The 12,343-nt window shown below is 38.3% G+C and overlaps 1 protein-coding gene across 1 annotated transcript; it reads right to left on the reverse strand.

The window, feature by feature from the left end:
- Positions 1 to 751: 751 nt before the first annotated feature.
- On the reverse strand, positions 752 to 4,319 carry LOC128781003 (olfactory receptor 5W2-like). Its single transcript, XM_053925004.1, has 2 exons — positions 4,295 to 4,319; positions 752 to 2,269 (listed from the first exon to the last, which is right to left on the reverse strand). Exon 2 carries the CDS (start codon positions 2,248 to 2,250, stop codon positions 1,312 to 1,314), a length of 939 nt encoding a protein of 312 aa, XP_053780979.1. The 5' UTR covers positions 2,251 to 2,269; positions 4,295 to 4,319; the 3' UTR covers positions 752 to 1,311.
- Between the last annotated feature and the right edge of the window lie 8,024 nt (positions 4,320 to 12,343).

Here is a 12,343-nt window from a genome sequence, read left to right on the forward strand (position 1 = left end):
TGGACAAAGCCAAAGGTGGGTAGGATTGAGGGTGGGAGGTGGGGGTGGGTGGGGCAGGGGAGGGTGGTGGGGGGAAAGTAGAGACAACTGTTTTTGAAGAACAATAAAAAGTACAGTTCCAGTTTATTTCACAGATACACAGTGAGTAAATATGAATAATTACAAATGGAATACTATTAGAAACAGTATCTTGTTATTTATTTTTACTTTATTAAAACTTTAAGGTAATAAATCTTTAATTTAAACTGTATGAATTGGACATTTTAGCTTTTCAAGTTTATTTTAACTAGTATAATGTTATGAACACAGAAAGGAAAAGGAAGTCTTCTTTTCCAGTGGCTTTTGGAAAAAGCCCACTCAGGTCCTTCACCCCCCAACTCCCACTTATGTGGCTCGTTTCCAGCTGCCAGTCGCACCAGGTCTGTTGTCCAGAGGGAGGTGAGAGGGAAAATCCGCCGGCCGATGTGAAGACCATGAGGTGTAATATAAACCTAGAGCTGCTGACACTGGGGGTGTTGCTGATACGACGGGCCAGGATGATGAGAAATAGAGCATCCAAGGAGACTTTTCCATCACATGATCCTTTTCCCTGATTCCTACCAGAGCCAACACCAAAAGACAAGCAGTGCAGACAGATTTCACTTAAGTTAAAGACACCAGAGTAGAATCGAACAAGAGGGTTCCCTTTTGCATCTTCTTTCAGCCTGCAGTCATTAATTTATTCAGCACAAATCTTGAATGCTATCCTGGAGCTGAATATTGTTAATAGCAAAGGAGAAACAATGGGGAATAAGGTAGGCAAGGGCTGTGGCTCCATGAAACCTTCAGTATGGGGCAGGGTGTTCCTGATTCATTTTTATTTGTATATTTACTACTTATATTGTTTTATGTTATAGGGTGATACTACTACATGGGAAGGAGAAAAACAAACCTAATTCAATCTGCTAACCTCCTTTCTGACTAGGCAAATTTGTTCACTCCATATTGTAAAGAAATCTTAAGGAGGGTCTGTTGAATTCACATGAGGGGAGTGGTTGCTATTTGCATGATATCACACTGGGACATACTCATGAACAGAGAAGGAGGGTATAAAAGGTCCCTCTTTGCAAAACAGCAAAGTGAACGTATTATTACTTTATGGTAGAAAAAAACCTAAGATCAATAATGCTCTTTACCCTCAATTGAAGCACAAAGGTAAGAAAGGGAAAAGACCCAGAAATTTCTACAGGTGAGGCTATAGGAACTTATGTCACAGTACTTGAACTTTAGTGCTCAGAATCTTTCAATAAATGTTTTTGGTTGTCCATGCTTTTACCCAGAATGTAATTTAGTGCCAATTGCCTTTTTCAGGGCATCTTTCACATCCTTATTCCTTAAGCTGTAGATGAGTGGGTTTAACATGGGGATGACAACTGTGTAGAAAACAGAGGCTATTTTGTCCGTGTCCATGGAGTAACTCGAGTTGGGTCGGAAATACATGAACAGGAGTGCCCCATAAAATATAGCCACAGTGGTTAAATGGGAGGCGCAGGTAGAGAAGGCTTTGCATCTGCCCTTAGCTGACTTCATTCGAAGAATGGTATTTATGATGAAGCTGTAGGAGAGGAGGACAGTGATGATGCTGGACCCCACAACACAGCCGATGAAAGTGAACATCACTATCTCATTGATGGTTGTGTCTGAGGTGGAGAGGGCTAGTAAGGGTGGGATGTCACAGAAAAAGTGATTGATGGTATTGGAATTGCAGAATGACAATCGAAATGTGCAGCAGGTATGGATTGCGGAATCCACCACGCCTGCGATGTAGGCAATAGTCACGAGCTGGGTACAGACGCTCTTGGACATGGCTGTTGTATACAGAAGGGGATTACAAATGGCTACGTAACGGTCATACGCCATGACAGACAGCATGAGACATTCCACATCTGCAAAGGCACCAAAAGAATACAACTGAATGGCACATAAATTATATGGAATCCTTTTTTGCTCAGATAAGAAATCAGCCAGCATCTTGGGGGAGACAGTGGAGGAGTAGCAGATATCACAGAAAGACAGATTGCTCAGGAAATAATACATGGGCGTGTGGAGTCGGGAGTCCATGCTGATCAGCAGGATCATCCCTAGGTTGGCGATCACAGTGATGCCATAAACCAGCAGGAAGAGCCCAAAGAGCCCCCGCTGCACATCCCGCCTGGCAGAGAGTCCTAAGAGTATGAAGTCTGTGAACACGGTGCAGTTCTCAACAGCCATCAGTCATGTCTGGAAATCCCTGGTTGTGGAGGAAGGAAATGGGTGTGGGGTTGACATCATAATAGTATTTTAATATTAAACAGCTGATTCTCTCTATTTTTCAGTAACTAGAGAAAGAGATGAGCATAGCTAAGTCTGCTTTAGGTAAAATGACTCTCCTTGAAATATATCCCATTTAGTATAAATTGATGAAATGATGGTGGTCTTTGGAAGACAAACATAATTCTATGTCCCACTGCTGTATTTTACCCAATCAATTGTGTTGTATTTGATATCACACATGACCACCTTGGTTCTGTAGGAATATAGAGAAAATGGAGTCGAGGGCAGATGAAAGACAGAAAGACAATGTATAAGTAATGATCTATTGATCAATGTACAGGATTCCAAACCCTTGACTTAAACTCCTCTAGATGCATCATCAAAAATGTCTTCCATGTAAAAATGAATCTATTTTATGAAATATACACAAGTGCAGGATAGAATTTTAAAATAATGAAACACTTTCTACCATCTCCCCAATCTGTGCTTCCATTTTATTGTATTTCTTCCTATCTATGGATATTCATTTTAATTAAATAAATACAAAACATCTGTATCTACACAGCTTTCCTGGTATCACTGGTGCCCCTAAGCATAATACCGATGAACGATTGTCTCCTTGTAAAGTCTTTCTTCCAGAAAAGGGGCATCTGAGTCGGAGATGTGGGCCATTGTCGTGTAAGTATGTGACAATGCCACCAAGGAAAACCAGGCTTCGTTAAGGCTCCCTGTTGCATGAAACATGAAAAGACTGGGGCTGCTACAGGTACCTCTGTTCTGTAAGCGAGGCAGTCCTTTGACAGAATAGAGGATAGCCCTTTAACTAAACTTTCTGTGAGTGCTGTATGCTTCACTAGTTTCACAACCGCATCTCCAGGACGGATTATACAAAATAAACTGCTACACATTTAAAAATTATTAATGAAATCATGCAGTTGCCTACAATCTGAGTCAATAATTCATATTTCCATAAAGTGTTTTTAAGTTATATACACCTTTTCAAGTCATATACTTTTTTTAAACATTTTACAAAAATAGGAAGTGAATTTTCAGCATGTAAACATCTTTGCATTAAACCCTGAACAATAGCAAAAGGAGCAGAAGAAGCGTTTCAGAGGCCATCTTTGAGCTTTAACACTAGTAGATGTTCATTATGATAGTTTGATATGTTTTCATTTAAAAAATAATTTATTCTATCACTGGCAATGCTACTGCATGTAAGTTAGTGAGTGACAGATTTCATGGTGCTCTTTCAGTGTTTACTGAAACCTGACACACACATTACAGAACTATTATGTCACTCATTTCACTGGTTTGTGACAGAGTTTATAACCCATTTGTAGGACCGACCTTTGCCAGAGGACAAATCCCTTTTCAAGCCAAAGAGATGTGATAAAATGAAGTGAAGACAAAATATTAGGTGTAAATTTATTTTTATTTTAAGCTGTCTTTCCATTTAAATGAATATAGATAGAGAAAAAATAAATGTTCCTGAGATATATAGGATTCTGCATTGTTTCTACATCTGTGTCGTTTTCATATGTGTTTGCTGACATAAAAAATTCAAATGTAGGCAGTGGTCTAATTTTTAATTTTTCTGTAGTTAAAAACTATGGTATGGATTAACATACATTGATATTCCATAATGTGCTGTTTCTATTATTGTTTGAAAGGGACAAGAGCGAACCTTAAATTTACATGTATAGTGATATCTCTTGCACAGTGATAAAAGTAATGATTCACTTACCAATCTTGATTAAAATATAAATAAGATATTTACTTTCCTCATCCTCATAACAAATGAGGTCAGGCAAATTCACACAGGCCCAACAAAGAAATAGCATTATTTGGCCATTAGATTGAAAAGTTAATTTAACTGAGAAAGCAGATACACAATGATTCATTAACAAAATTCTCAATTCTTTATTCTTCATTTTTCCAAAAGTAAGGTTCCCCCCCACCCCCTGCCTAATTCTTTCACTTAAGCCATTTAGAAACCTACCTGAAATGAGCAAGTCTTTCTGTCCTTATCTCTGGTACAGCAACAGTAGGCAGATTGCATTTTATTTCTACCAGGTGACTGTTGGGACTTAAATCTCTAAAGACTTTGCCTCCACTCTTCTGTTATGAGAACGTGATTAATTAGATTCTGGTTCTGTGTTTCCCCAGTGAATGCTTCAACAACTTTAGCACAGGCTGAACTTTGATTCTTCACTCTTTTTACTAGATTGAGCAGTGTCAGAAACTTACCAGAATTCATTTTAATGCTGTGCTACATGGCTACCGTGAATCTACACTGTCCTCCAGTGAAACCAGATGTCTGACGAAATTCAAATGGATCCTCTACTTAATGATTTTTATCCCTTTTTTCATTCTTTACCTTGTTCGTTCTATTTCTGAAACATCTCTTTCACTTCTCATTTAGAAATATGGTAACCTCACATATTGCTTTTTTATTGGTCATTGTCTGTTTCCTTTCTCACAAGTATCTGTGAACCCCCCTCCTTGCAATGATTTTTGACTGGGCAGGGATGGGAACCTTTTCCCTTCTTCTCTTCTTGGGCCCAATAATTAAATTGATAAAGGAGAAAAAACAAATTTAAATTTGCATGTACAGGAGCCCCATACCAAATACAAGACTCAAAGAAGTGACCAAAAGAGGCAGTTTATGCACAATTTAAGCAAGGAAACAATAAATGTGGAAAGAATAGGCAAGACAAAGGAGTTTGGGGTTGGGAGAGTGAAGAAGTACAAGTTTTATTTACATATCCTTCTCAACTCTAAATTCCCTATTCTGGTGATAAGAGAGTGAATATAAAAATTATTGCAAATTGAATACTAATATGAATGCTACTCTGTTCTTTGTTTTATCTCTTTTCAAATATGCAAGAATGTATTTATTTATTACTGAATTTATCGTGATGATATTGGTTCATACAACCAGAGAGGTGTCAAGTGTACATCTCATAAAAGATCGTCTGCACATTGCAGCATGTTCTCTTGTCCAAAGTAAATTCTCTTTCAGTTACCTTTTATCCCCACCTTGCCCATATCTACCTACCCCTTTGCCCTCCCCACTGGCTATCACTATGCTGTTGTCTCTGTCTGTGTGGTGTATATATGTATAAGGTATATATGGGTTATATAACATATAACACACACACAGACACACACACACACACACACACTATTTTGCTTAGCGCCTTCACCTTTTTTCATCCAGTCCCAAGCCCCCTCCCCTCTGAGAACTGTCAGTCTGTTCTATATATCTATGCTTCTAATTACATTTTGTTTGTTAAATTATTTTGTTTATTGGATTCTGCATATAAATGAGAACATATGGTATTTGTCTTTCTCTGGCTGGCTTATTTCACTTACTTAATAATCCCTCGGTCCATCTACGCTGTCAGAATTTTAAAATTTCCTTCTTTTTAACTGCTGCATATTATTCAATTGTATAAATGTACCACTGTGGTTTTATCCACTAAACCACTGATTAGCAGTTGAACTGTTTCCAGATCTTGGCTATTGGAAATAATGCTGCAATGAAGATAGGGGTACATACACTCTTTTAAATTAGGTTTCTTCAGATTTATTTCTAGAAGTGGGAATGTTGGGTCAAAAAGCAACTCCATTTTAAATTTTTTGAGAACACTCCATACTGTTTTCTACAGTGGCTGCACCAATCTTCATTCTCAGAAACAGTGCACTAAGGTCCCCTTTTCTCCACATCCTTGCAACACTTGTTTGTTGATTTAGTGATGATAGTCACTCTGACAGGTGAGAGGCAATATCTCATTGTGGTTTTAATTAGCACCTCTCTGATAATTAGTGATGTTGAGCATCTTTTCATATGTCTATTGGCCAATTCTGTGTCTTCTTTGAAGAAGTGTCTATTCAGGTTTTTTGCCCATTTTTAATGGGTTGTTTGTCTTCTTGGTGTTGAGTTTTGTAAGTTCTTTATATATTTTGGAAATTAACCCATGATCAGATATGTCATCGGAAAATATGTTCTCCTATTCAGTGGGTTGGATTTTCATTTTGTTGATGGTTTATTTTGCTGTGCAAAAGATTTTAAATTTGATGTAGTCCCATTTGTTTATTTTTCCTTGTATCCCTTGCCCTAAGAGATATATCAGCAAAAATATTACTATGAGAAATATCTGAGATTTTGCTGTCCATGTTTTCTTGCAGAATTTCTATGGTTTCATTACTTACACGTAAATCTTTATTTCACTTCGAGTTTATTCTTGCGTATGGAGTAAGATGGTGGTCTAGTTTCATTTTTTTGCATGTATCTGTCCAATTTTTTCAATACCATTTATTGGAGAACCAAGATGGAGGCGTATGTAGACACACTGAGCCTCCTTGCACGACCAGAACTGACAGAAAATCGAAGGGCAAGGAAGTCTGACACCGAGGAGATAAAAAAGAAACATTCATTCAGACCTGTAGGAGGGGCGGAGACAGGCATCCGGGGCAGAGAAGACTCATGTTGCTGTGGCGGGACCAAGAATGGCAGAGTATGAGCCAAACGGGGCAGGCAGTCTGACCACTAGTAGACCCTGCGGCCCCACATTCGCACACAGATAAACCGAGGGCCGGACTCAGAGTGACGGAGAACAGGGCAGGCAGTGCGGTGTATAGCAGACCTCAGGGCCCCACATTCGCGCATAGATAAACTGTGAGGAATGGCAGGGGAGTGAAGCAGACCTCTTAACCCAGGGCTCCAGCTCCGGGAAAAAAAGCCTCAAACTTCTGAGTGAAAATACCCGTGGGGATTGGGGCAGCAGCAGGACAAACTCCCAGCCTCAGAGGTCGTTGGAGAGACCCACAGGGGCCTAGAGAGAGCACAAGCCCACCCACTCGGGAATCAGCACCAGTTCCCGATTTGCCCAATTTGATTGTGGGTAGAGGAGGGAGTGACTGGAATCCGGTGGAGAGTGAATCCGGCGGAGAGTGAAGCAAGCACCATTGCTCCCTCTCGGCCCCTCCCCCATGTGCAGCAACCAGCATTACCCCGCCCCGGGGAACACTTAAGGCTCCACCCCTTTAAGTAACAGATGCGCCAAGACCAAAAAAAAAAAAAATGGCCCAAATGACAGAACACTTCCAAGCTCCAGAAATAATTCTACTAAGCAGCGAACAGGTAGACAACCTATCAGATGCACAGTTCAAAACACTGGTAATTAGGACACTGACAGAATTTGTTGAATTTGGTTGAAAATTAGATGAAAAAATGAAGGCTATGCTAAGAGAAACAAAGGAAAATGTACAGGGAACCAATAGTGATGTGAAGGAAACTGGGGCTCAAATCAACAGTGTGGACCAGAAGGTAGAAAGAAACATCCAACCAGAAAAGAATGAAGAAATAAGAATTTGGAAAAATGAGGAGAGGCTTAGGAACCTCCAGGACATCTTGAACCGTTCCAACATCCGAATTATAGGGGTGCCAGAAGGAGAAGAGGAAGAGCAACAAATTGAAAACTTCTTTGAACAAATAATGAAGGAGAACTTCCCTCATCTGGCAAAGGAAATAGACTTCCAGGAAATCCAGGAAGCTCAGAGAGTCCCAAAGAAGCTGGACCCAAGGAGGAACACAGCAAGGCACATCATAATTACATTACCCAAGATGAAACAGGAGAGAATCTTAGAAGCAACAAGAGAAAAGGACACAGCTACCTACAAAGGAGTTCCCATAAGTCTGTCAGCTGATTTCTCCAAAGAGACCTTCCAGGCAAGAATGGGCTGGCAAGAAGTATTCCAAGTCATGAAAGGCAAGGACCTACATCCAAGATTACTCTATCCAGCAAAGCTATCATTTAGAATGGAAGGGAAGATAAAGTGCTTCTCAGATAAGGTTAAGTTAAAGGAGTTCATCATCACCACGCCCTTATTATATGAAATGTGAAAGGGACTTATCTAAGAAAAAGAAGATAAAAAATGTGAACAGTAAAAATGCCAGCAAACTCACAGTTATTAACAACCACACCTAAAACAAAAACAAAAGCAAATTAAGCAAACAACTAGAACAGGAACAGAACCACAGAAATGGAGATCACATGGAGGGTTATCAACAGGGGAGTGGGAGAAAGAGAGAGGGGGGAAAGGTACAGAGAATAAGTAGCATAAATGATAGGTGGAAAATAGACAGGGGGAGGGTAAGAATAGTGTAGGAAATGTAGAAGCCAAAGAACTTATAAGTATGACCCATCGACATGAACTATAGGGAGGGAATGTGGGAGGGAGGGGGTGGGCAGGATGGAGTGGAGTGAAGGGGGGGAAATGGGGCAACTGTAATAGCATAATCAATAAATATATTTAAAAAATACCATTTATTGAACAGACTGTCTTTACCTCATTGTGTGTTCTTGCCTTCTCTGTCAAATAGCAGCTGACCATAAAGGTGTGGGGTTATTTCTGTGCTTGCTATTCTGTTCCATTATCTCTATGTCTGTTCTTGTGCCAGTTCCATGTTGTTTTGATATCAGGTTGTGTGATACCTTTAACTTTGTTCTTCTTTTTTTCAAGATTGCTGAGATTTGGGGTCTTTTTGGTTACATATAATTTTTGAAATATTTGTTTTACATCTGTGAGACATGCCATTGGTATTTTAATAGGAATTTTGTTGAATCTGTAGATTATTTTGGGTAGTATGGATGTTTTAATGATGTTAATTCTTCCATTTACTTATATCTTTCCCAATTCCCTTTTTCAATATCTTATAATGTTCTGAGTACAAATCTTTTACCTTCTTGGTTAAATTTATTCCTAGGTTCCTTGAATTTTTTGTTGCAATGTACATGAGATTATTGTCTTAATTTTTCTTTCTAGTATTTTATTATTGGTGTATGAAAATACCACAGATTTATGAATATTAATTTTATATCCTGCTACTTTGCCAAATTCATTTTTTATACCTAGTAGTTTTTTTGGTGGAGTCTTTTGAGTTTTCTATATGCAATATCATGTCATCTGCAAATAATGACAGTTTTACTTCCTCTTTTCTATTGGATTCCTTTTATTTATTCTTCTTGTCTGATTGCTATAACTAGTTCTCAGTAGTGTATTGGGTAAGTGTGATGAAAGCAAGCATCTTTGTCTTTTTCCTGATCTTAAGAGAGACACTTCTAGTTTTTGCCTGTTGAGTATGAGATAAAAGTCACAGTTGTTCTGCATCCTCACCAATATTTGCTCTTTCATTTTAACCCTTCTGTAGTTGAGTCATAATACTATATTTAAGTAATTATTTGTATTTCCCTGAATGCCAATGAAATTGGATAGCCACTTCTAGGAAGTGGTTCTGACATTCTGAATTTGAATAACAGGACAGTCAAAAAGGTTGTATTTGGAAGCACTTGGCCTTCTGAACTCACACCCTGTAGATTTATGGTCACCAATATCTCAGGTTAAAACAGCAGAGATGTGTAGTATATTTTCTTTCTATATGAAGATGTAGTGATATTATATGCAATATATATTCAAATTATATATATATTCCCTTATAATTCCCAAACCTTTCCAATACTGTGCTGGGAATGAGTTTACACAGCAGTAGAACCACACTTCACCACAACATATTGTATTAGCTAGAAGACCCTAGAGGTAATCTAGGTAAAGCCCCTATAACATGGGTATAGGAAAGAAATATGACTTGTTAAACAGCATAGTGATTTAAAGTGGCAAGCCACCTGGTTTATAGCATGTTTCTAGGAAGAGATGTTCAGGAAAGTTAAAAGTTTCCACCTGTGGATCTAACACAGGACCTCTTACTCACTGGGTTATTAAGCATTATTACTGCTCTATTTCAAACAAGTGTAGTTACACAGCCAACGACCAGTGTGTGTCTGTTGGCTGTGATTCACATATACCCTAACCTACCTTTGCTGTGCCATAATTCAGTTTAAGGTTTTCAGTGGCAGGATGAAGGAAGAAGTCAAGACATAAAACTTGATTATAACATTAACCAAGTATACACCACCACTGAGAACATTGTAACAATGATACTTGCCATCAATCAGTTGTTGTTGAGTGTGTGAGAAGAATGTGATGAGGAAAGACTAAGAAAGGAAAGAATGATGATGATGATTGAATTTTTCAGGCAAACTTCCTTTATTTATTCAGTAAATATTTGTCATGGGCATCTTGTAGCAAAGCATTGTAAATAACAAAGTAAAGCTTATTGTGGACAAATGATCTTACGTTTATGAAACTTTGAGTTAGGGCAGGGGACTTTTATTTATTCTTATTTATTGATAATTACTAGTGACATACTTCTAAGGGTTATGGTGGAACATTTATGGGGAGATACTGGTGCATAGGAAGGATAAAAACAAATCTAATTTAAGCCACTAACACTACCTTCTGGCTGAGTGAGTTTATTAAACCTTTTATTTTATTTTTTTAAATTGGAGCTTTAAGGACAGTAAATTGAATGAACCTGGAGGAAGGGTTTCTCTTCCCATGATATCTCTCTGGGACACGCGCATGAACAGAGCAGAAAGTTACTTTTAAAAAGTAACAATATAGTGAATCTATTACTACTCTTCCTTAAGTTGGAGAGAAGACAAAGATCAATAAGTACTGCTCTCTACACTCTATTTAGGTACAATGAGAATAATGGAAAATATCTAGAAGGTGTACTGCTGAGACTTCTAAATCAATGATGGAGAACAGAGGGGAACAATAAAAAGGTTTCCAGACTGAAACATACTTTCTTTTACTTAGCCGAAAACTTCATTATTATTAACTTTGGTGTGCAAGTTGGTGCTCTTTGCATAATTCCATTGACCATAAGCACATTGAACATAAGAAACACTTATTAATAGGGTACCCCTGACATTGGGCAATGTCCAGACCTTCAGGGATACTCTCTGCATTGGCTGTGTTCTGAGACATGTTGTAATATGTGATTCATTGCAGGATGCTGACATGCACAACTTACTATGTGTTAGTTGAATTCTACTGTAGGTTGCAATGGATAAATAATGTCTTTTTGCTGTCTGCTCTGCTTTGTTACAGCTAATTTATTTCTTCCCCATAAAACAAAGTTTGCCTGTAAAAGATAATTTATGACGTGATGGGCAGTAGTCAGTGTATGTACATAAGTCTAGGCAATTTTTTTCTTCTAAAACTTCATCTAGAACTAGATGGGGACATTGCCTATTTTCATGGTTCCTATAGCTGACCTAAATATAGCTGTTTCTATATTTAGGGTAAAATCATTAAAATATTCTTGATTGGGGAGCAATGGCTTCTTGATGATACATTTCAATGCCTGCCTTTTTATATATTATTGGCATCTTTTGTGTGATGATGCAGATGCCAATATATTAATTCACCATTTTAAGAGATATTTCAACAGCATGCCCCAACTAAGTAATTATAATAATTTGCTACCCATCAAAGTGTATTTGTTTTACCCGTGAGCATTACTGCCATTATCTACTTCTCTGGTGCCTGGAATAGAAAGGAGGATTGTCCTTGGTCACTTTACTCAGATTCCTTTCAAAAGACCATTTTCTCATCAGGTGCTGCATCTCTTCAGGGTATATTGTGTTGGGGCAGGACCTAAATTTCACATCCGACACATGGCTGCCCACAGGAATTTTTCAGCTCCACCATTGTATATGAGGTCCATCATTCACTAAAATGTCATTATTTGGTGCATAACTGGAGAGATTAAAAATTTAAAATAATGAAATTCTGAAGTTTTGTATTCTGATGGTGAATAAACTTGTTCTTGAAACAAATTTTTGATTTTATGTAACTCATACATAGAGAACACTTAGATGGGGAGATATGTAGGTAAATTAAAACAAAATAACCCTGGAACCAGGACCCAGACCCCAAATCAGAAAATTACTAGAATCACGAAAGCCTCTACACGTTATCTCCCACAGTAATTCATCTCTTACCCCAAAGGAGTAATTGCTGTCTTGGCTTTTATCACAGAGCATTATTTTCATATTTTTGGAACCATCCGTAAGTAGATGCTTCCTGAACAAGCTGTTCTACTCACCACCACTCTCGGGCACTCCAGCTGCACTGC

Source organism: Desmodus rotundus, chromosome 5 (genome assembly GCF_022682495.2).
Source record: "Desmodus rotundus isolate HL8 chromosome 5, HLdesRot8A.1, whole genome shotgun sequence".
NCBI lineage: Eukaryota > Metazoa > Chordata > Mammalia > Chiroptera > Phyllostomidae > Desmodus > Desmodus rotundus.

Bases quoted from the DNA above. Each gene is read 5' to 3' on its own strand.
- LOC128781003 (XM_053925004.1), bottom strand. From the start codon at position 2,250: ATGGCTGTTGAGAACTGCACCGTGTTCACAGACTTCATACTCTTAGGA.